This window comes from Micropterus dolomieu, linkage group LG01 (genome assembly GCF_021292245.1).
Source record: "Micropterus dolomieu isolate WLL.071019.BEF.003 ecotype Adirondacks linkage group LG01, ASM2129224v1, whole genome shotgun sequence".
Lineage (NCBI taxonomy): Eukaryota > Metazoa > Chordata > Actinopteri > Centrarchiformes > Centrarchidae > Micropterus > Micropterus dolomieu.
In genome coordinates, this window is record NC_060150.1 from 15,701,754 (window position 1) to 15,726,985 (window position 25,232).

General features: G+C 42.1%; 2 protein-coding genes across 2 annotated transcripts in view; one reads left to right on the forward strand and one right to left on the reverse strand.

Moving 5' to 3' along the window:
• The window catches only part of LOC123977182 (protein unc-80 homolog), a 56,135-nt gene extending 44,242 nt beyond the window's left edge, over positions 1-11,893 (forward strand). The window contains exons 51-64 of the mRNA XM_046059737.1: positions 157-357; positions 1,308-1,431; positions 1,504-1,629; positions 1,730-1,853; positions 2,724-2,930; positions 3,013-3,197; positions 3,309-3,474; positions 3,588-3,767; positions 3,857-4,004; positions 4,872-4,928; positions 6,000-6,081; positions 6,248-6,353; positions 7,686-7,882; positions 9,131-11,893. Coding sequence (XP_045915693.1) covers positions 157-357; positions 1,308-1,431; positions 1,504-1,629; positions 1,730-1,853; positions 2,724-2,930; positions 3,013-3,197; positions 3,309-3,474; positions 3,588-3,767; positions 3,857-4,004; positions 4,872-4,928; positions 6,000-6,081; positions 6,248-6,353; positions 7,686-7,882; positions 9,131-9,619 — 2,392 coding nt within the window. The 3' untranslated portion in view covers positions 9,620-11,893. The remainder of the gene's footprint in view (positions 1-156; positions 358-1,307; positions 1,432-1,503; positions 1,630-1,729; positions 1,854-2,723; positions 2,931-3,012; positions 3,198-3,308; positions 3,475-3,587; positions 3,768-3,856; positions 4,005-4,871; positions 4,929-5,999; positions 6,082-6,247; positions 6,354-7,685; positions 7,883-9,130) is intronic.
• Positions 11,894-20,894: 9,001 nt separating this feature from the next.
• On the reverse strand, positions 20,895-24,410 carry LOC123979136 (oxysterol-binding protein-related protein 11-like). The gene is made up of 3 exons (XM_046062903.1): positions 24,100-24,410; positions 23,862-24,015; positions 20,895-22,935 (listed from the first exon to the last, which is right to left on the reverse strand). The coding sequence occupies exons 1-3, from the start codon at positions 24,393-24,395 to the stop codon at positions 22,879-22,881; spliced, it is 507 nt and encodes a 168-aa protein (XP_045918859.1). The 5' UTR covers positions 24,396-24,410; the 3' UTR covers positions 20,895-22,878.
• Between the last annotated feature and the right edge of the window lie 822 nt (positions 24,411-25,232).

Sequence of the window (25,232 nt, forward strand, 5' to 3'; positions counted from 1 at the left end):
ACCTGCATTTTCTTCTTAGTCAGTTAGGCAGAGGTCCAGTTAAAAAAGTAAATTTTTAACAACTAGCTGAGAGTTGCTTTTTGGGGCTTTTTCCTTAAAATAGCAAAATATACCATACATAGTTACACTGAAGGTGTGTCTGTGTGTCTCCCCCAGGCTGGCAGAGATCGCCCACGCCCTGCTGAAGCTGGCGCCCTACGACACGCTGACCATGGAGAGCCGAGGGCTGCGGCGCTACATCATGGAGATGCTGCCCATCACCGACTGGTCGTCAGAAGCCGTCCGCCCCGCCCTCATCCTCATCCTCAAGCGGCTGGACCGCATGTTCAACAAAATCCACAAGATGCCTACCCTCAGGTGCGCTCGCCCACAGGCATTATGCACCAGGTCTGTTGAATACGATCCCACTTCTTTCTCTGTCTCCCTGTGAGTGTATCGTGCTGTGCCGGTGCCGTGGTGTGTACAATAGCTAGACGGCTTCTTGGCACTGTCCTCTGTAGTGCTGCCTTGGTGGGTGCTGTACCGTAAGTGCTGCTGTGGCGTGTTTTTGTGCAGGTACTTGTGGGCGTGGTGTGTGTGCAAGAGGAGTTCAATAAATAAAATAAATACCTGGGTGTATGAGGATGTGTGTACTGACAATGGATCCCCACGGCAGTGTTCCCTCTAAGCCAGGGTCCAGCCTGGTATCATGGAAGATGATTCATTTCAGAGAAACACAGTCACAGTTTTGGCTGGTGACTGCATTTTTCATACATAAAATGCAGCTCAAATAACATAAACAACATGCCTTTTAAACCTGTAATAAAATGTTCCAATACAAGCAACTATACCAGAAGTGGAGCTGCGTCCTCTTCCATGATGTAAGACTGAACCCTGCAGGCTCAGAGGGAACACTGGTCACAGGTGTGTGCCTCACACCAGGATCTGTTGCTGCAGTGTCTAGCTGGCTATGTTTGTGAGCTTTGCTGTGTCCTATATTTGCTGTCCCTTTCGGCCTTTATTACAGTCATAAAGGTGATGATTATATGGCAGGGAATATTAATAACGAGGTAAGTGTTTCACCAGTATCATTCTCAGCATTTGGTGGTTTCCTCCTCCGCTTTGTAGATTTGTCAATTTGATCTTATGCCACATTCAAGTCATTAAAAAATAAAATCTGATGAGGTAGAAATAAGGTTAATGGCTTTTCCAGGTCAACATCTTGAATTTCCCTTTTCATCCTGCATGACATGAATGTGGCATTTGAATATTTTTTTTTTTTTTTAAATTAAGGTGCTTTTATTGTGTTTTGGGTGTGTGTTCTCCAGGAGACAGGTGGAGTGGGAGGCGGCCAGCAGCCTGATCGAGGGGATCTGCCTGACCCTGCAACGGCAGCCAATCATCTCTTTCCTTCCACACCTCCGCTCGCTAATCAACGTCTGCGTCAACCTGGTATGGTAACACGCAGACGCGCAAAACCTTCTAGATAATTACTGTTTACTGATGATTGGCATGTGTTGCCAGGTGATGGGTGTGGTTGGTCCCTCCAGTGTGGCAGATGGGCTACCTCTTCTTCACCTCAGCCCCTACCTATCCCCTCCGCTGCCCTTCAGCACAGCAGTGGTCCGACTGGTTGCCCTGCAGATCCAGGTAGGCCCTTATTCACCTGACTGGACATCCATTCTTCGCTGCACTGATTTTACGTTAAAGAATTTTTAATTCCTCCAATTCCCCCCCACCCCCCTCCAAGGCCTTGAAGGAGGACTTTCCGCTCAGCCATGTGATCTCACCTTTCACCAATCAGGAGAGGCGCGAGGGGATGCTGCTCAACCTACTCATTCCCTTTGTGCTCACTGTTGGCTCTGGAAGCAAAGGTAAGAGCTTACAGCTTACATCCACTTTTTTATTTTGTTCTTTGTGCTCTTCTGTTGTTTTTAAGCTGCTACTCTACTATAAATCTAGGTTATTTAAAGGATGCAATTTTCATAGAGGCAATTTTATTCATTGTCATATTTGGTATTGTTCTGATCTTGTGACATATGGTATATTGTGTGAATTGTAATAAGTTACTTTTTACTTATTACTACTTAAAAAAGTAACTATATAACTTACACTACACCCCCCCACCCCAATCCCAAAAAGTCACTGACAACCTGTTTAGCAGCTCATTTTAGAAATGAATCCATTTTACAGTCAACAATCTACCAATCTAAAAGCATTGCAGCCTCTTAAACCAGATGTTGTTGTAAAAATATACAGTGTAGGTTATGTATTTAACAAAATAAAAAACAAAGCAAGTCACTGCCGACTTTTGAACTACTATTGTTCTGCACATGCCTTTTATAAGAGCAGTATTCAGTGTTTTTACAACACATAAATTGTTGCTTAACGTCACTCTCTCGACACGTGCATGCATCACTGGCAGTAGCGGCCTCCCAGTCAGCGCCAGAGTTTCATTCTCCAAGTTTCAAATTGCTGTGCTGCTTTAGCAGATGCTTCAGTACATTAGATGTAGAATTGTTCCCAGTTAAAAGCTTTTTGCTGGTTGCACAAAGTTTGCAACCGATGACGATCTTTGACTGACAAACTCAAAGTAACGTCAGTATGTACAGCTGTGGAAACATTCAAACCTGCTGTAGGTCCTTAACAGAAACACTTCTTGATTAAATGGCCAAAACATAAACAAAGATCTGTTGCTTGCTAGCTTGTTTGTATTTTCACTCTTTCAGTTTCTCCTTCTGCAGATAGCCCCCACCTGGAGCCACCTGAGATCTTCCTGCTTCTCCAGACGGTCATTAATATCCTCCTGCCACCTCGGATCATCTCCACCTCCCGCACCAAGAACTTCATGCTGGACGCTTCCCCGGCTCACTGCTCCACCCCGGGCGACACGGGGAAGGACCTGCGCAGGGAGGGATTAGCAGAGTCCACCAGCCAGGCTGCTTATCTGGGTATGAATGAGAAGTGGACAGCATTTTATAGCTTCTCTCGTTCCTACCACTCATCCTCTTCCCTTCTTCTCTCGCTCTGCAGCTCTGAAGGTGGTGTTGGTTTGCTTTGAGCGCTCGCTGGGAAACCAGTGGTACCGGCTGAGCCTGCAGGTGAAAGAGATGGCTCTGAGAAAGGTGGGCGGCTTGGCCTTCTGGGACTTCATTGACTTCATTGTCCGGACCCGTATCCCTATCTTTGTCCTGCTGAGACCTTTCATACAGTGCAAGGTAAAGAACCAGTGAATTTTGTCCATTCACCATAATTGCGTGCACATATGTACAATTTGCCTGTGTGTCTTTGTCTTCCTAACTGGTCCTTATATGTTTATGTGCGTGCAGTTGTTGACCCAGCCTGCTGAGTCCCAGGAGGAGATTACAGCACGTCACCACATCGCTGACCAGCTGGAGCGACGTTTCATCCCGCGACCTCTCTGCAAGAGCTCCCTGTTTGCAGAGTTCAACAATGAACTCAAGATACTCAAGGAGGCTGTGCACAGCGGCTCTGGTCAGACACCAAAACTTACATTTCATTTACATTGTGGAAATCTGTCTTTTTAAATGTTGTTAACTAATCTGTTTTTAACCCAGTCTTCTGTTTGACTCTGCCCCCCTCTTCAGCTTACCAGGGCAAGACGTCCATCAGCACGGTGGGCACCTCTACATCAGCCTATCGCCTCAGTTTGGCCACAATGTCGCGCTCCAACACAGGCACCGGCACAGTCTGGGAGCAGGACAGCCAACCGTCACGCCAACCCTCCCAAGACACGCTCAGCCGCACCGATGAGGACGATGAAGAGAGTCAGGAACATTTTCACACCATTGACAAGCATTTTCACATTTGTAGAAATCCGAACTGAGCTCACAGCCCTCCATCCCTCTCCCTCCAGATGACTCCATGAGTATCCCCAGTGTGGTGAGCGAGCACGAGGCGTTTTTGCCCAGGGTGATGGCACAGCGTCGTTTCTCCAGCCACGCCACCGGCTCGGCAGCCTCGCAGCAAGAGGCCCCCCGCACCACCATGCTGCCCAGCCACAGGTAGCATTTCACACGTACACATGCATGCACAGAAATACACACAGAATCATGCACGTACAAACAAGCACAAAGTTTAACTTTTCTTCAAGTGTTGTTTCTTTTATAGCCATGAAGAGTTTTGGGTATGTACACAACTGAATGCACACAACCATGTCCTTGTTTAAATCTGAGGAAGATCCTTGTCGGTTCAAAGCATCGGCTGTTTAATAAATTTAGTGTCTTGGCTTGTGAGCCTTGGGCAATATCTTCTTGTTCAGGATTTGTTCTGCAATTGGCGATACAGGACTAAAATAGTGAGCTGGTGTGCACACAGAAATAATCTCACTGGGTGAAACCTCAAGTAGGGCTAATAAAATAAGGTTTTCATTCACTTGTGAATTTTTATATATCATTTGATTCAGCTGAACAAAGGCAGAAAAAACGACAAGCAACAATTTATTTAACTTTCAGTACTTTACTCTTCAAACTGGCTTCAACCGCTGAGGTCGGACTCAACCTTTGAGAGTATTTCCTGTTTGTTTCCAGAGCTGCGCTGCCTTCAATAATTGTTCATGTACAATTCAAATTTGGGATGTTTATGTAATATGTAGAATTAACATTTTGAAAAGGATCAACCAGTCATATCCCACAACCACAGTCATTTTTTTCTGTGTATATCTCTGTCGATTTTATAATATTTTTATTCAACAGTCTCAGAGCAGCATTGTGAAGTAGCTAACACTCTGTGTCTGGGTAAGAATGATGTTGTGGTCAGAGCGAACGCCCTGGCTTCCCACCCCTCTGTCGCGGCTCAGGCACTTGGGTGGTGGTGGATCTCGACTACGCTCCCTAAACTCCCATTCTCCCCCTTCGCCCCCCTTTTTACAGTGAACCCAATGTGCTAGATGAGTCCCAGGGCCTTCTGCAGGAGGGTAACCTCTCTAGGTACAGTGGCCCTCTCTCTGTGTGTGTCCCATTGGTGCGTTCTTGCATCTGTCCGCCAGCGGGAGGGGCATCACCTCGGGACGGCCTCCTCTACTGGCCGCCTCACCGTTGATCACTCATCCACATCCAATCAAACCGCCTTGGCCCGCCACGCCCCCTCCCCCCACTTACCTGTCTCTATCTCTTTCTGTGTGGGTCCAGTGTGCCTTGTCTCTGTCCCCTACCCCTCCACTTCCTTTTGAGCTCCACACTGACCCTCATCTTCTCAGCTCATCTGCTGTGCTATCCTAACTCCCCCCCCCCCCCCCCCCCCCCAAAAAAAACAAACAAAAATACATAGAGGACCCCCTCAGCCCCGAGGCCAGGGAACTCTGCCTCTGTTTCTCCTCTGTTAGCTGTGGGTCTTTACAGTTGATGTGCCATCAACAAAGTCAGCCTCTCTTCCATTGGTACCATGGTGTTTCATAGTGTTTACGTGTCTATCAGGCTTCTCGCTGATCAAATTGGGCGTCCTACTCTGGATACCAATCTGCAGGGGCAAGGGGGAACTGGGGTGGCAACCATAATACAAGGAACTTTTTTTCTTAGTCCAGTTTTTCTTTTGCAAACTTCAAATCAGTTCTAGCTCTATATAATGGCTGAATTACAAACTTATTTTAGTGTCACTTAAAAAAGGGGAATTTAAAATGTATGACGGCCAAAATAAACGATTTAAAAAAGATAATTAGCATTTAGCAATCATCACACAAGTTTCTATTGTCAGCGTTGCTACTCCAGCCCCTACTATCCCTTGTTGTGTTTTCAGTGTATGACATCATGGCAGCACTGTTTTTTCTGCACTGTGATTGGGTGTCTTGTAGCATACTGTGTGTGCCGTGTAGTGAGTGAATAAGTAGAATAGCAGCGACGTGTTATTGTGGTCAAAGATGTGGTGAGTGAGCGAGCACAGCTGGGGATGCGGTTGCCCTTTGTTCCCTTCGTGGTGATGTAGTTCTGTCTTTTGTGTGTTTGTGTGTGTGTGTGTATGTTTGTGAATGCATGTGTATATGTCCATCTGACTGGTTGTAACAGGGTTGCCAGTGTCCAGAGTGAACCGGGCCAGCAGAACCTTCTTATCCAGCCTCCGTTAGGAAGAAAGCGAGGCCTCAGACAGGTGTGGACATCAACTTTGTCTTTCATGTTTTTTTTATTTTTCACAATTGTCATATTACATACATGCTAAAAGATTCTAAAATATTAGTTTTTGCTGAAGAATGCATGAATGGAAACACAGCTAACACTCTGTACTGGGTTGCACTTAATTGTGACTTCCCCTGCAGCTACGTCGCCCCCTGCTGTCCATTCCAAAGAATGAACCACGTGGTCGATCTGGAGCGAGGCTTTCTACAACCCGTAGGAGCATCCAGCCCAAGAACAAGCCACTGGGTAACAGCACACATGCCTTCATCTGTGTGTGTGTGAGTGTTAATGTTGGTGACTGAACACAAGTTGTAGGTTTGTAGATAAGGCCCCATTCACACTACTCCGTTTTTGTTTAAAAATGGAGTTTTAAAATGAATACAATCTCCGTCCACACCAGCGTTTTAGCTGCGTATCAGAGTTGATCTCTGTCTACATTAAAACTATGGAAAACACACATCTAGTGGCCGTTCACGTACACTGGGCATGCGCGTGCCAGTTTCAACATGAAGCAGATGGTCTCTTCCGTAGTTACAGAAGATCTGACGAAAGAATAAAGTAATAAAGACGAAGACTCAGACCAGATTTTTTTTTTTTTTTTTTGCACGGACCAATAATGAGCTGGGACTGTCACTGAATGTAACACACGAGTGTGGCGGCGGAAAACAGACTGGGAGTCGCCGCAAAGTAACAAGTGTAGGCAGATAAGTGTTATTTGCACAGTACAGAATATTTTAATAAAAATAACAAGTCAAAAACACTGTCAGTAGCACCGTGTGTCTGCTTTGAATGACTTATAAGACCCAATCAGAGAGCTGAACGTGAGCGTGAACGTCTGCGTCATTGTTTCTAAAGTCCTCCGTACTAAAACACCCTCCAGAGTTTCAAAATGAAAAACGGGGTCGGCAGCATTTTCAAACTTGTCTGTTTTAGGTCTTCGTTTTCGCCGTTTCGCAAACGTAGCAAAAGGACTCTGTTCTAAAACAAAAACACAGTAGTGTGGGTGGGGCCTAAGTGAGGGTGAAAACACATCTTTGTCTGTCTTGAAATTTAAAAAAAGATTTAGTGACTCACTGAAAAATTACCAGACTTACCCTGCACTTCAGATCACGCACACAAGCCAAATCGAGACCGTTTAATACAGTTAAAACATAATTCTCTTATTAAAATACTATTCATTTCTGTGTGCTGACTTGAACTGACCCGTCCTCCCCATTAATGACCTCTGTCTTTGTTCCAATGTTGGTTGTTGTACCACGTGTCACCAAACTGACTCTTCTCACTCTGTTCTGTCTGATGCCTTATGTTTCGAAATAAAGAAACTTTGTTGGACTGTGAAGGTGAGACACAACTCTTAACCCTTCCTCTCCACCCTGCAACGGCCCGCTCCTTTTATCTGCAACCTCACCCAATAGGGCGCTCTGCATGTCTGTCTTGCATCCCCCTCCCAGTCCCTGCCTACCCCTCCTGTCCCATCCCTGCCTCCACTCTCTTTGGTGGTGCTGATGTGTTAGCGAGTCGCTAGCTGGCACTGTCGTCTTAGTTTTGACCACATGCGCATGCATGTGTGCCCCACAGCGCATGGAGACCAAAAGAGGTCAGTGACCTTTACAGAGAATCAAAGCCAGCAGCCATCTGCACCTCCCAGCGCTGTGGACCCTCCAGCTGAGGTCAGGAAGGCCAGTCCTGCCGTTTCAAAGTCCTCAACGCTGGAAGTGCCCTCTGCCTCCTCAGCCACAGTCACTGCCGACCTGCACGGCCCTGCTAACACACAGGTAGGTCCAGCAGAGAGGACTGCAGCAGGGGCGGGTAGGTAACTGTTGAAACATAACTTCTAAACTGCTTGTCCTGAAGTGGACAGTATTAAAAAATAAAAAACACCTTTTGTTAAATAAATAATAACAAAATACGTAGTATAACCATCCTTTCACAGGATATTACTACAAGTTTTTATTTAATTTTAACAGTTTTTATTTAAATAAAGAACTTTACAAAATTCATAACACCACTTTTCATCACAATGTCTTTGTCTATCAAAACAAACTGGTCTGAGCCAATTATGTGATCAGTCACACTACTGGGTAACACATAGAAACAAAAATGGTCTTCAGGAAAGGTACATTTTGAAATAAAAATCGCTGGAGTGAAATTAAAATCAGCTGCAAAAAAATGTGAAGTGAGGTTAAACAAAATATTTGATTATTTTTTACATTCATGTTTTTATTTCATAATGATTATTGATGATTATTTCATAATATCTTATTTTATATTTAATACTTGGGGTCTCTATACGTTTAGTGCCACTAGACTGGCTGAAAATGGACATTTATGTTACATTTTTAAAAATATCAAAACTGAAGATTAAGACAATTAATAGATTAGTTATGTACTGACAAAAAGAGGTGGAAATATTAAAGTACCTACAAGGTTGGTTTACCCAAATTACAAAAAACATATTTTCCAAAGTGACCTGTCCAGTGTACCCTGCCTTTTGCCCAATGTCAGCTGGGATTGGCTCCAGCGCCCTGCGACCCTGTATGCAGGATAAGCGGTTGAGGATGGATGGATGGATATTTTCCAAAGTAGTTACTCTAGTGGCATCTAGCCATGCATATAATTCAGCTTTGTTCAACCCAAATCAATGGAGGTGAATGGATTTTTGTTTTTGATGGTTAAAACACTGATTTTACATTATTTAAACATTCTAGTTGCTTTGGATAATCCAGAGTTCACTGTGACAGCTGCATTTAAACTACTTTTCAAAACAAAGAAATAGTCCCTATTTAAACTGTTCTTTTAAAAAAAAGCCCCATTCACCTCAATTGTATTGGTATGGTGGCAGAAATGTCAGAGATATTTCAACATACAGACAAATAAATCGAAACTCTGCCTGACCAGACTCCACTAGAGGAGAGGAATAAAAGTTTAGATTGTTGTGTAATTTGTGCATACTGTCCCTTAAGTGAGGAGGCTATGTCACTGTAAAAGCTGAAACTACAGGAAGAAAGTGTTTTCTCCCCCAGGTCCCTCCGGCCATAAGCAGCAAGGAGAAGAGAGAGCAGTGGGGCCTCCGGAGCAACCTTTCCCCTCCCCCCTCCATCTCACGCCCCTCCACCCCAACACCCCCATCCCGAACCTGCTCCCCACTGCCCCTCTCCCGAACCTGCTCCCCTCTCACCTTGTCCCGCACCTCCTCTCCTCTCCCTCCACCGCTCCCGGTGCTGGGCTCGGCTCCGGCCCCGGGGCCCCCGCCACCACCGCCTCTGCCGCCAACCCCTCTCCTGCCTCCCCCACCACCTGCGCCACACAGGATCAGAGAAAGTCCTGGGGACGAGGACACGACGGCACTCCTGCCTCGCAGTGACACCCTGCTGCAGCTCAGTGAGGATGACGGCACAGAGAACCCCCTCCTCACCCCGCTGCTGTCCCACCCTTCACCCCGCCGCTCACCCCGCCGGTTGCCCCTCCACCTCTCCCCCGTTGACCTGGACCTGGATGAGTCCCACGTCTGAGAGGATTGTATTTTTCTTTGTGTAGCCCAAGCCAAATGCCATATAGATACCTGCAGGGTACGGATAACAGGGAGGCTGTGCGGCACAAACTTCAAAACATTTAAGAGCAAGAGTGTACGCCGATTGAGTGATAATGCACAAAGTACATAGTTTGAAAGGAAGGGAATGTACAGGCAGAAGTGTGGGTGTTTTCCACGCTAACCCCCTGCCTCTTCAAGTGTGTCTGTAACCCACCGACTTGATTTCTGTTCCATCTGTAGCCCGCAAAATCCTAAAAGCCATTTCTGTTTTCCCCTCAGCCGGAGGGTTGAATGTACAGCCTACTTTAGCAGCAGTCTACCTTATTGCTTGTCTCTTTCATCATAGAAAACTGAAATCATACTGGATTTTTAAGTCGACCCGTGCTGGTCTATTCTACCCCAAGAGCAAAGATTTATTTTTTAATTATATTTTATGACATACAAAGTATTAATAATGCTGGTAAATATTCAAATGTTAATAGATCAGAAATGGTTAAATTATTGATATTAACCAATTAAAGCTTCAAATACTGTCAGTTTAAATATTAAAGATGTCTATATTTAGGAGATCCATATAAATTTAAAAAATAAATACTATAGCTTGTACAGTTCAGGAAGTGCTGCAAAGGTTTTAAAGAAGGTGTATTAAGAGCCATTCCAAAGCTATAGGAGAAATGAGCACCCTTTATTAAATGACATAAAGTAAATATACAGTACAGTGTATGTATATTAAAGATTTTATGTGATTATATGTAACAGGATCAAGAAATTCAGAAGAGTTTTTCAGTGTGTTGATTATACTGTAAAATGTCAACAGAACAAGTTAAGTAAATTTGAAATTTCAGTAGTAAAGGTTAAAGTTTGTTTAACCATAATTAAAGCTAACATTAAATAAATTTAATAGGTTATTTTATAAATATTTAAATTGAATCATGATGGGGGGCAGCTAAACCCCTACTAAAGCTAAATATCTTAGCAGAGTAGCAGTGACCATCTCTAGCTTTTGTTGCTGAACTTATCTTTAAATTGCATATCAATTTAGTTATTACACTGATATCAGTATAAATATTTATAGAGGACAAACAGACAGCAAAAGAGCTTTACATAATTCTTAAAGCTATGATCAAAATATATTAATAAGCAGGACCAAAACTTCTTTTTGGTTTGAATGGGTTTTTTTCCCCAATGAAAGTTTCTGGCATTTATGTTGAGAAAACAAGGATTTAAACAGCAAATCCACCATTGACTTGTTCCGTGCAATGCAATCATAATGTCAAACATATCCCATTTATTCTACAGTGTACCTTGTTCTGCTCACAAGCAGATTTTATTTGTGACCAAAGACTGTATCTTTACCTTGTGTTTCTGTGGTCTGAAATATCAATTCTGAAAACCTAGAACATTTACAAAAGACCCAGAAGACATTTAGACATTCATTTTGTTCTGATGTTGCAGTGCTGGTCACGTTGTTTTGGTTTTCGTGTCTGTGATGTTGTCTTGCGCTCACTGACTGTGATGAAGCGATGCAGTATAGATAGCTGTTACCTCGTTGCTCATTCCATGCCTTAACAGAGGAATATCAACATGTCTGTTTTATATGACTTCATACCTCCAAAATTTCCACGTTTAAGGAAACCATACCGTTGCACGTTCCAGTAATCAACATAATTATTTATTTTACCCTGCTTTCCCCTTCTGACAATGATAATGTTAAATCACATAATACAAGATCGATATGTGCCATAATCCACACCAACGCACTGTGAGTGTTTTGTTATTTGCTGCTTCTCTACTATATGTCAGTGTTGTATAACATTCTTTCTTTTTACTATTAACACAAATCAATTAACACACAATAACAGTAATTGAAATGGTATTCCTAATGAAAACGCATGTAAAGTCCCTGTTTCTACTAAATTTAAGACCCAAAATGTGTGACATTACCATTGTGTCTGTATTGCAGTCCTGTCCTGTCCTCTGAATCCGTGTCAAGTCAAAAAAATTTCAAATAACATATCTATCTTAAATCCATAAAACACACTATACTGATACATCAATGCCATGTTCATGGTTTTAAAGTCTTTAGAGAAGTACAAAGAAGTTTTTAGTGTCAGAGGGCCACTGAGCTGTTGAGTCTGAGTTCCCTTTAAATGTAATGTGTCTGTGTCAAATTACGTGTTTGTGCAAAGTTATAATAAACTACAGTATATCAGAATATTTCTGGAATATCTAAATAAATAGATATTGTTTACAATGTTGTTCAGATTTGTCTATTTCTAACCATGTGGAAAACATCAAGTTCTAGTCTTGTGGCAGTTCTGTTGCAGTTCACAAGGAAAACCTCTAAACAACATTTCCGAAAACCAGTACATCCAACAGATGCATAGTTGCAAAACTTCCTAACGCCAAACTTCATGTTTCATATCTAATTTTCTGAGAGTAGGAATAATACCTGTTTACTTGACTGTGGTAGACAGCAGTGCAGGAGGTGATAAGCTGTAATACTCTGACTGGTGTTTTGATCTCTGCTGAGTCATTGATATTGCCTGCTATAATTGTCTACCAATCAATGTGTCTCTGAATATCAAGTAAGTTCATGTAGCTTTTTTGTTTATACAATGTGGTAAATATTTATTTACTCAGATTTTTTTTCTAGGGATTTAAGATAAAATTATGCTTCTTGTGTCCCATAAATACAACAATGAACCAGCACATTTCAAGCTTGTGGTGTAGTAAGATAAAGCGCTCACATGGATAATACATGATGATAAGGTGGAAAGCTGCATTCTCTCATTAAGAAAAGTAACAAGCCTGAATTCCGCCAGCCTGACAAATAGCTCAATGACAGAAAATATAGAAAAAAATATTTTACCTGTAGACATGAAGACTCAGCAGTAGTTCTGAGGTTGTGGTTTAATGACTTTTAAAGTCCAAACAATGAAAACCTTACACAATGATGGCTTCAGGGTGTCTGGCTCTGTGGCTCAGTGTTAGACACCGCCATGTGTGTTCAATTCTCCCTTACAGCTGTCAATTTGCTCTGAGAGACTGCTCAAATGTCTTATGACAAATAGCTCTGAGCATTAGAAGAGTGATCAGAAGTTCTGAGGATGTGGGTTCTGTCTTCACTCTTATCAGTCAGTTTTATAGTTGGATGTCCAATGGAAACAGTGAAAAGCTTTGAGAAAAAACAGTAACATGTCTCAGATCAGATAGCTTAGAGTGTTGGGAGACTGATCAGAAGTTCTGAGGATGTGAGTTCAATCCTTATGAGTCCTAGTGAATTTTAAAGTCCAACACCCAAAGTGAAGAGATAAAAGCACTCAGAGAAAAGGTTCAAATGTGAAGGGGACTTGGTGGCGTGGTGCGACCAGTGACCAGCGTCTGATTCAAATGGATGGAGAACCAAGATGGGCTGGAATTTTATTGAAAGATGAAGTTTTGCAACTACAACGCATACTGTGCTAGCTACACTGCTCTGTTGGCAATAAGGATGGGAGCACACGCTTCAAACACTTAGGTAACTGTGATTGGATATCAATTAATGTTAATGAATAAGATTGAACGCGTTTGTGTAGTTCTTTCATTGGCTTGTAGATCGCATGCATTAAATGCACTGAACTAACTACAAATTACACATCAGCTGTTACCTAAACTAGCATGCTGTAATCCCACTTGTTCAGCTAAAGCTAACACAGTCCTGGGCTTACTGAGCTGTCTCTCAGTACGAACACTGGCTTGTTGGTCATTCTTTAAAATTTCACAGTGAAACTCTTTAAAATTTTAAGTGTAAGACTACTGACTCCCAGACCAGTTCAAAGCGTTTCATCCCTACTCTAACACTATATTCTGTGAAGTTGACCTGATTGCAGCTGAAGGTTATTTAGAACAGGGAAAGTATACACAAACATGTGAATATAATCTGGGCCTGGTCTTCCAACAGTGTCTAACAATAATCAGGCAAGACTTGTTTGACACTAGTTTGTAAACCATCGGAAAACGTCTGTCAACAAGCCCAGGGCCAGGGTTCGAGTTAAATAGGAGCCAGTGGGAGCTCAGCTCCCAGAAAGAGGCCTGAGCTCCCATGGAAGCAGTAAAATCATGCATCTGTGGGGGTCTCCAATTCATTTCTCAACAACCATTATTTTGAATCACAAATACTGTATTTTTCATTGTAATTAGTACCTACTATTATTTACATTAAACAAAATAAACAGACTTAAATGAACACACTTTCTTAATTAACTACGCCACGCATCGCATGATTGACAGGATGGCTGCACTTCTCCACCATCAGCCACTATTGTGCACATAGTTTTGACCAAACAGTTTGTGGCAGCGAAGATGATAATGATGATTTAGCCTAGAACAGTGCTGAATTTGGGCTGTCAGTGAAAGTTTGGTAGATGTCTAACCATAGCCCAAAAATAGTCTAGTCATCAATTAGACCACCATTGAACAGCTACATATAGACGTGTATTAGATGGTGAAAATGGGTCTAGGCTAAAACAAGGTTGAATTTGGGCTGTCAGTGAAAAGTTAATAGACATCTAACCATAGCCCAAGAATAGACCAAATACACAGCTTTTAAATGACTACATATCTACCTCTAATAGACAACAGAATAGTGGCTAATGGATTGCTTTGGTTGGTTGGTTCTCACAAATGGTAATCCGTCCAAACAAATTAAATATAGAGATTTTATTAAGAAAAAGGATTACAACGTAGACAACTTAAGATAATACAACATGATGAATATATAAAGGAATTATTGATAAAATATTATAAATACAAAACACTTATACACACACACACACACACATATAATATATATATACATACACATATATACATATACACATACATACACATATATACATACACACATATATATATATATGTGTGTGTGTGTGTATATATGTGTGTGTATATGAATGTATATAATGTGTTTATATATATGTGTGTGTATATATATGTGTGTGTATATGAATGTATATAATGTGTTTATATATATGTGTGTGTATATATATATATATATATACACATGTATATATATATATGTGTTCACAGTGGCTGTGTGTCCCACACACATCAGGCCTCCTGGCTTGGCCATCTTCAATCTGATGAGCTCTGGATATGGATTGATAATTTCCTAGTGATGGTAAGATGAACAACCGCACAATATATTAATGTGACTGCTCGTATTCCTTCGTGATTTTTTAAATACAGAAATGCAGATAAGATGAAATGTATATATTACCAAAGACACTGAAAAACTGTGATGACCTTACATTATGTGTTGCCTCCTGATATTAGAGCTGCACTAAGCTAAAATCAACGCATCAGGTTATGTATGACATGCTACAGTGGTGGACTCGGGCTGTCTGAGGTGCAAGGGTGAAAAACAAACACCAGGCCCAAACTGAATGACACCTTTCAACTCATGCCTTTCAAGTGTCGACAAAAGCTAGCATGGACGATCTGTATTCTCGAGTGCCCCCGGAAACGAGGGATCCACGCAGCATAACTTCAGCAACAGTTAATCACAAAGTTCTATGGGCACATTTGGGATTTTGGGCCCTGGGCATGTGCGCAGTAGGCCCATGTGGTAATCCTTCAGGGGCACCTTGGAGGGCACGTTACCAGATTTCCTTACACAAAGGGGCACCCATTAGGGCACTGCATCACATTTTCTCTAATGCTAGGGCACTCTAATGCACATAGGAGCACCCTGGAGGGCAATTTAAAAACATTTCCTCACACTAAAGTGCACTCTAGGGGGACTGCATCACAATTTTGTTATTTTTTATTAGGGCATTGCATCTCATTTTCTCACACATTAAGGCATTTTAGAGGACGCATCATCTTGTTTCATTTACAAAAGGGGATTTCAAAAGGGTTTTTCTAACATGGGAGAACGTCTCGGGTTACGTATGTAACCCTTGTTCCCTGAGAAGGGGAACGAGACACTGCGTCGGTGACGACACTACGGTCTCTCCCGAGACCTGCTGTCCCAGGCGGAGGACCGGATCTTTCACCCGCACCCCGCCCTGTGGCTATGGGTCAGGCCCCTGAGGGGGCGCAGTTCCTGGAGGCGGGCCTGATGACAGGAGCAGTCGAGACGCTGCTCAGCTCCAGAGCCCCGTCCACACCTCACCCCGCCTGGAGTGCCTTGCTTCATAGAAAAGGGCTAATGTGTCCTGTGTGCCGGTGTGCTTATATACCCCTCCGGTTACGCCGTCACACGCTACCGTTCTAGCAACACCAATAGGATTGGAGTAGTTTCATTCATAGTTCAGCCCTGCCACGCCCAGAGGCGTTCCCGTAGTGTCGTCACCGACGCAGTTCGAGTTCCCTCGAAGGGGAACCAGGGGGGCGATCACTCCTGAGTTCACATTATAAAACTGGCATATTTACACATCCTGTGGAAATAGACCAACATAAGCAACCCAGGATAGTCTATTTTAGCTTTGTGAAAATAAGTATTTTTTTTATAATTTCTCCTATAATTGATATTAGTTGGGACAAAATGTTACATGAGACACATGGGAATGTGGTAACTGCTGGACACAGCCTTACAACAAAGTTCAGGCATCAAGACCATGGATGTGTAATCCATGGTCTTGATGCCTGATCGGGCCTACGGGGCACAGACTCAGGAGGTCAAGGGCTCAGTGCTCCTGGGCCAGGGCCTTGAATTGATTGATGTGTCAATGAAATGGCTACAAATAGACACAAAACAAGGCGCAAAATGAGACACAACGACCACAAAGAAAAGCAAAATGAGTGCAAAGATGCCCCAAATGTACCACAAAAGAGACGACAAACTGCAACCTCATTTTGTGTCTTTCAATCAATGGGTCTTGCTCTTACGTGGGAGGGGAGGGGTCCCCTGGGGAACAGACATGTCTCATAATCCATCCGTGGTCACCACACAAAGGATCTGACAGCTTTAAAACAGTGCAGTGTGTGTGTGCCATGTGCAGTTGTAATGAGGAAATGTGGGTGTGTTCGACTGTTTATCAGTTTTAATAGTCATTTACATAACATGGTTTGGTTCTGGGGTGCTGTCTAAGCCAGTGTCCAGTCTAATCATCGTCAATTCATTCCATAAAATGCTGTTTTGGTTTGTTCTGTGTCTTTCATTTTCTAGACTGTGGGCAACTTGGCCGTTCAGGATTTTCATCAAAGGACTCTCTCCTCCAGCTCCTGCGTCTACAGCCAGAGTCATCTGTTTCATGGCAGCAGGTGGAGTCATCATTGCCGCGGTTGCCGCTTCAACAGGTACATTTATGAGTTAAGCGCGTAGTGGCTTCCAGATTAGTAAATGCAGCCATTACTTTTGTTTGTTTCCTGCTCCTTTATTTCAGACTGGAACTCCACCTCATATGGCTCTCCCTCTCTGTATGAACGAGGGGAGGCGGCTATGGCATTTCCCATCACCCTTCAGCATTTTACCCCGACCTACATTTCTGCTTTTGGCATGGGAGCTGTTGCTGCTGCGGTGATGTCGTCCACTGACTCTTTCCCTTTGTCCGCGACCACCATCTTCACCGCCAACATCTACCAGATCATCAGGAATCAGGTATTAGGAACCGGAGCACGGAAGTGGCAGTTTTGTGTTGATTCTCAGTACGGCAAACATCCCAGCAGAGCTGAAATTTGATAGTGAAGACATCATTAGATGTGTAAATATCCACTCAAGTATTTTTCTCCTCTGTAGGCATCAGATAGAGAGCTGCAGTGGGTGATTCGTCTCTCCATAGTGGTTGCAAGGCTTGTGGGAACATCCCTCACCTATCTGGAAGGTGGCATCTTGGTGTCCTGGATCCTGGGCTCAGACCTGACTTACACTATTATATTCCCCCAACTCATCTGCATCCTCTTCTCCAAGGTATCCAATGGCTATGGTGCGATCGCAGGCTACCTTGTCGCAGTGGTGATGATGCTGCTGTGCGGGGAGCCGTTGTTAGGCCTCCCTGTGATCCTGCAATTCCCAGGTTGCATGAGACTGATGTGTTGACGTGAAACATTTGCATCTGAATCAATGCCGGATACAAATTGTTTAAAAGTTTTAATTTCAGATGTCTCTCTTGACATTATCATTTGGTTATAGTGACAGACTTATTGTCATTGGTTATTGCGTTATTGTCATTATTAGGGAAGCAGATCATTTATATAAAATAATTGCTATAGCACCAGCCACCCCTAGTTCCAGTTGCCAGCTCCTTTGAGGGACGCATGACCTTTCAAGAACTGGGCCAGTATTTATCAAGCTTCTCAGATTTACTCATGAGAACACTGCTAAGAATTGACTTAAGAGTAAAAAAATTCTTAGCTCAAAGCTGCACTTAAAAGGTAGTTATCAAGCATCATAGTCCTAATTTGAGTGAAGTGTAGGACTAAATCTTAGGTGTCAGTCTTAGAACTGATTCACGACACTTTGCTGTGCCGCAAACAGGATTTTGGATGACGATGTCGGCAAGGACGGAAGAAGGAAATCTATAAGTGATTTACTGAATTCTTTAAGAATATTCTCAGATAAATTCACATTGAATGGTGAAATTCCTAAGAGGAGTTTACGTTCAACACACATTTGACAATTAAGAATTTTTAAGAGAATACATTATATACATAGGCTGCGTACACACTGGAAATGAAAGATAAAAAAGTTGATCTTTACATGAGTGCCATCAACTGCGCCTATTACTCCTGGGAAGCCGATGTGAATTATGTTTGCTTCTGTCAGATTACGCGAGGTGTTGTTGGGAAGTCAATGAAACGCGTGACAGTGTGTGGAGCTATAAGTACCAGAATTGTTTCCATGACAGTTCGGCTTATTGATGGTCAAAATCATCAGCATGCTGCATTTTTCCTGTGTCAAATAAACAAAGTGTCATCACCACCTTTAGTTTAGCGGAAAACGTATTGCTGCGTAAAGTCAGTAAGTGGTAAGATGACATCTCTCACCAACTCGCTGATAAAGATTATGCCTGCGCTGTCCGAACCCGTCTAACTAAGTGTGCGCCGTCTGAAATAATTCTGAAACATTCTTCCTCTCCTGAAATATACGTGCATGTCTCTGTCTCCACAGCACCATCACAAACCCCTACTGGCAACTCCTAACCACTTGAAAGACCTCTGGAGTTGTCTTAAATTACTGGGAGAGTAAGAGTGAGTCTTAGCTTTAAGAAATGTGATAACTTGCTTTTATTCTTAAATTTAAATGTAGTAAATTTCATGAATTCTCAGGACTTAGGACTAAAATGGCACTTTGAGAAGCCTGATAAATACCGGCCCTGTTGGCTACAAGGATGGATCATTGCCTTCTCTCTCAAATGAGAGGTTTCACAGAGGGCTCAACAGTCACATTTTCACTGAGAAAAAGTTTCCATTTTTAAATTAAATGTATTAAATTGTAAATAGTCCTATCATGATCCTTTACAAAAAAACTGTTAGAAACTCACTGCTTCTATCCACTAGTGCTTAAGTTATGTCAGGGGGTAGTTTATGCACAAAAAGTAAAAAAGGACATAATTTAGAAGAAAATATCCTAATACCTGTGTGGGTCATTTGCTTTATCATGGTCTTAAAACCGGTCTTGAGTACTACAACACTAATGTGTAGTTATCAGAACTCACCAAGATAACATTATGCAGTTTAAAAATAAACTTCTTTATTGTTATACATAGTACTTTGAACAAAATTACAGCTGATTGCTGTGTCTTGTGGTGAATTTGAGGCTTCTAAACACTTAAGTTGCCAACAGGGGAGTTGTAGAGTGCCCTCTAGTGGACAAACTATGCAATGACAACACTCATAATACGATTGAAGGATCTGGCTTCCATTTCTGTTATTTATTGTCAGTTGTTTAATTTGTTATAAACACCAATAGTGATTTATCTACAAGTAGCTCATAACATCAGTCGGGCACTGGTATTCATAGTCTGGGTTATTTCTTCACTTGATATTATGTCTTCCATATTATACTAGCATCTGTTTGGCAAAGTTAATGGGACAACAATTTACCAACCCTGTCACTGTGCTGTAATAGGTTTGCTTTATTTAACAGTTTGTTTAGCGGAGAGATTTGTTTCTTCGTCTTTGTACAATTCAGGGTTAGAATGAGATGCATATTTTTCTTGTCTAGCACTAGTATCTGTTGATGTCTGCCAGTGAGGTGTCACATTCTATTTTTTTTTTCACAAGCTGCGTATGAAATGATCCGCCACCTTAGGAAGGCTTTAAGCAGGTGTTGACACATCTGGTGTGCTGCTAATATCAAAGAAAGTGTCGATTTAATTGGAGATATAAAAGTGTATTACCATAATAATGGACCAATACGGCAGGTGTGATGAGGTACAATAGCATGGTGGGGGGGTATGTAAGTGGACAGGGCAATGGTCGGAAAGTGTACGTTGTTGGAATTTGTGATAGGATTAGAAAGATTTGCAGTGACACAGGATTAACAATTGCGGGTCATCCCAATTTAAGCCATACATATTATCTAGGACTACTTAAATTCCAAATAATGTTCATACTACAGACATACTGTACCTGCCTTTGGTGTCAGATTTTACTGTACTGTTTTGCTGTGCATCTACATCTGTCTTCCTAACTGGAGTGGTAATCTGGTCCATCCAGTCTTTTTCCCTTTCAGTGTTCACTGGCCCTAGTGTTCACATAACCTCCAAAGCAAAGGATTTCCAATGCACAAAAACCCTCCTATGGTTTATAAGATGATGCATGCCCTTAATTTTCCAACTTAAGGAACATTAGGCATAATCATGTATTAAGTACTATGGTAAGTATAGGACAAGACTGACTGGGCTTCGTGCAATCGTTTCTTTCATATGTGGCTTCCTGTCACACTGATTTCCTCTGGTGGTGAGATTTATGGATAGGACTGATTAGTAGTAGTAGTAAGATGTGGTAACCACCTTACGTATAGTATGTCAAGTAGGCCTATGCTGTATGGTTTCTCAGCCGCCATCCCCTTTGTTAAAATTTTAAAACTTTCCTTGCCTTTGTGGATGTCAAATGGGGATGGAGGAGTTCAGTTTTGAGATTCTGTCATGTAAAAAAAAAAAAAAATTGCTTTAATTTCAGTTGGTACCACTGGTCTTCTTTATCCGTTTTACATCATATTTTAGGCCTTTGTCGCACTGCAGTTTGGGAGCCTTGTGATGGTGTTTCCATGTCCTTTTCATTAAATATTTTTAATAACGTTAAAAAGAACAAAACTTGCAACACAGTATACACAACGCATACGCAATTTATTTGATTAGCACACATTGTTCAACAACATCAGGTTTCCTTCAATGTCAGTGCATTTCATAGGACAGCGAGACAACTGGTAAAATTCAAAACCAAGAAAATGTAAGAGTAAAAGTGCTTAGTCGACGTCTGCCGTCATCAAGCAGTGATTCTTAAAAAAAAAGAACACACGCGCACACACACAAATAATACATACGCCATTGCATCGGTCAGGTGAATAACTGGTGAAAATGCTGTGCATCTTAGCTGGAAGACACAAAGTTTGCGTAAGGCACCAAGACATGGAGGGAGGGAGTAGCTCAGCAATGGCAGGGTGGATTTTCTCTTTCTGTAGAGAATAGGAACTACCCGATACTGATATGAGAATGTGAGTAACATTTTTGTTTAGGGGGCAGAAAACAAAATAAGGTTTATCACATGTACATCACATTTCAGTAGCTCGAATTACTTCCGAAAGAAAAATAAAATAAAAAAACACCGATAGAACAAGAAATGTCTCTATACAAAAAGTGTTTCTAAAATTAAGAGCAATTAGAAATAGGGGATAAGCACACATTCAAAGAAAATATTTATTTGCATTACAAAACAAGCAAATTTGGTTAAAAGCTTTTTTCAACAGACATTTATAAATTGTTGTAATGCAGACACAGGAGTAGTATACTTGCTGCAATCAATGTGAACAGACACTTAGCTAGCATGCACGTAGGATTTTTTTTGTTTTTTTTTTTACCATCCACTGCAAAACCACAGAACTAAAAAAAAACAAAAAAAAAAAAAGACATGAATGGTGAAGGTGGCAACCTCTTAAATGCATTCACATGTGACTCAATCATTTCATTACTTAAACTTTTGAGCTAGTCTACGCCATGCCATTCCAGCAGTGTGACTTAGTCAACACATCAATTTCAATACAGCATTCAAACAACAACTAGATAAATGAGACTTTAGAGATAAACTGCGTGGCTTCATTACAGTAAGTAAATCTATATGTACACAGTTTACCAGATATTTACCAAATTAAGGCAGTACTATCACTATTGAAACTGTAGTGTGAACACATCAAGTTACAATGTGTAAGTTGGTTAGAGCTTTCACCGGCTTTACGCGTGGAAATAAGCTAATTCAGGTGAGGACCACTAAGCCTGTGAAAACAGCTGTATGGAGTCCTGTATGGGGAGCTTTTGAAACAATAGCCCTGATGATGTCATTGTGATGTCATTTGGGTGAGCCATTTCCTCTTGGGCTCAGGCTTTGACTGAAAGCCTGCGTTACAGACTGGGAGTGTGTTTTTTTTTATTTATTTATTTTTTTTTATTGTTGCGTATTTAGCCTTGAATGTTTGTTATAGGGAACTACTTTGATTTAAATCAAAGTTTTCAGGTGTACAGCAACTTTACATTCCAGAACACTAAATCCAATTTACAACAGTTTCACAGCATTACATTTATCAGGCAGTATTCCAATTATTTAAATTTTCAGTTTGTTGGATCTCTTATTTTAAAGAAGAAACTCCTCAAAAGTCATTTCACCTTAGTGTCATATCACAGCTTAAAAAAAAAAGGAAGAAGAAGAAGAAAAGAACCATGTCCAGGTTGATCAGCAGAACCCAAACTTAGAGCATCATTAGACTATCTTAAGGCTGTGTAAATAGAGTACCATTACCTGTACAAGAATGTTTTAATAGACATTGGATGATAAAAAAAACAAACTGATCAGCAGTACAAAAGCTTGTACTGGGAGGCTTTGTGAACGTCATGAGTGAGATTCGACAACACCTTCAGTCATGCTGTCTCTCTGCCCTCCCCATGTTGCATTCATCTGTACGTCAGTGCAGGTCATGCTCTCATTTCATAACCACATGTGTTCGCGCGCGCACACACACACACACACACACACACACACACACACACACACTCCTGAATCTACATCCAAGATAGAGATGAAGAAGAATCCTAGAAGAAACTAGGATTTGAATGCAGAGTTTTTCCAAAGTGGTTTGTGATAGACCCAACCTTCACCCTGGGGGAGAAGAAGAGACTAGTGTCAGAACATTATTACTTATGACTAAAGTACAAAGCGGCGATGGCGGCGGAAAACAGACTGGGAGTGTTACAATATATTTTAATAAAAATATCAAAAAAAAAACACCGTCAGTAGCATTGTGTTTTTTTCTTTGCATGACTGATAAAACCCAACGTGACATCTGTCGGCAAACACAACGGAGACGGGCTCAGCAGCGTTTTAAAACTTCTCTGCTCTAAGCCCTGGACATACTTGCTTTTAACTACGCGTTTGAGTACTCAAGATGGCTGCCACGCGTATCCTGCGTTCTTCTGAGTGTAGGTTGTGCACATCTCCAGAAATAAATGTTACATGTCCGCGAGATGCAATTCAGCACATGAACATAGGCAGTGTGTTGATCTGACCACCAGTTCAGCAGCAGTCTACTGTTCCACACACCAGCCCAGGTGGTGGCGGTATGCAGTTGGTTTGCCAACCGCCATTAAACGCAAATGAAGAAGGTCAGCAGCTGACTACAAAAATAAAATAAATAAAAAAATATAATAGGAGATTTATGGCGCAATGTTTACAATAAAACTCCTGTAGCAAAAGTGACAGTGTTTATCACCCGTCAAGTCTTGAAATTACCTAGATTCTGAAGACATTTAAAATAGTTTAGTGCAATGTAAGAACACTGAAATGGAGAAGCTGTAGCAGGAGCCAGAATTAATGCTCAAGGTGATTTAAAATGTATTCAGTCAGCGCGGCGGTGCTTTTTGTTTGTCCCGAACGCGCTTCTACATTACTGTCTTCTGCTGCAGCTTCCTGTTTGGAATGTGCCCTGGCCTGATCATTTTCAGGTCAGGGCACATGTAAAAATGCTGTCTACGGTTTCAACAGGAAAATGAATCATTGTTGTGATGAACTGTGGCCACCCCGCTCACCTCTCTGTCAAAGTATCTGGTCCTCCAAGCGGTTTCGGTCTCAGCACGGTGCCTCTCCTCTGTCCTCTGCCTCTCCTCGAGAAGCCTCTTGTGCTCCGTGGCTTTTTCGATATCCTTCTCCCGCAAGGACTCTGTCACATGCTGCCACAGGCGTCTGAAATGCAGTGAAATGAATAAGCAACTTCTAACTGGGGCTGGATTTGGATTTGTATGCCCGCTCCACAGCCATCATTCTGACCTGGATTCAGTTGGTCCCTGCTTCTCAATCGGCCGAACGCACTTCTTCGTGACAGGCAGCTTGGTGACGTCGACCACCCTCGTCTCTCCGCTGGTGTAGCTGAACTCCAAAACACCGTTCCACTCGCCCTGCACGCGACACACCACCGCATTGGTGGGGTTGTGCTTCACCTCTGCTGTTACCCTACATTTAGGCAGGACAATGTAATGAATGCAAAGACAACGTTTAATACTGATTATATATGTTATTTTAAGAAGCAGATTGAGGGAAATTGTTTTTTTGTGAAAAATATTCATGTCAATTTTGTAATATGACTTTCATAAACATGATGAAAAAAAAAAATATATATATATATATTCTTAAACATTTTGAGTTTGTAAAATTTTGTTTTATTCCCGAATTTCTGGTGAAGTACACAAACACTTCTTTTTCACTGCAAGTCCAAACTGTTAGAAAACAGCACAATTCTTATAAGTTTTTCCCTCTGTAAATTTAAATTACAGAAGTATAGTCGGGTAGCCCTTCTCTCAGGTCTGTTACTGCTACTCCAACACAACACTCGGCAGCTCACACACTCCATCCTCAGTCCGCACGCAGTGTTGAAGCAGATTCTGCTCAGTCCGGCTCTGGAACCCAACAACCGGCATCTCCTCGTCCCCTTTTCTCCCCAACCACACTAATAATTGGTGACTCCATAACCAGAAACCTCCGTTTCTTTAACGCTACCACTCAATGCTTCCCCGGTGCCACCACGGCTGACATTTTAAAAAAACTCCAGGAGCTGATGCCATCGCTCCCGTCCTCCATCACAAGAGTGATAGTCCATGTCGGAACAAATGACACAGCTCTTCGGCAGTCTGAGCTGACAAAATCAGATTTTAACCGTCTTTTTAACTTTTTAAAGCAGTGCGGAAAGTCCGTTTTTATCTCTGGTCCCATTCCCACAGTTGGTCGCGGTGCTGGCCGCTTCAGTAGACTCCTTGGCCTCCACGACTGGCTCCAGTCCGCCTGCAGGGCTCACTGTGTGTGTTATGTGGATAATTTTAATATTTTCTGGCAAAGAATGTCTCTTTTTAAGACAGACGGACTTCACCCAAACAAACGGGGCTCAGAAATGTTAGCTGCTCACATAC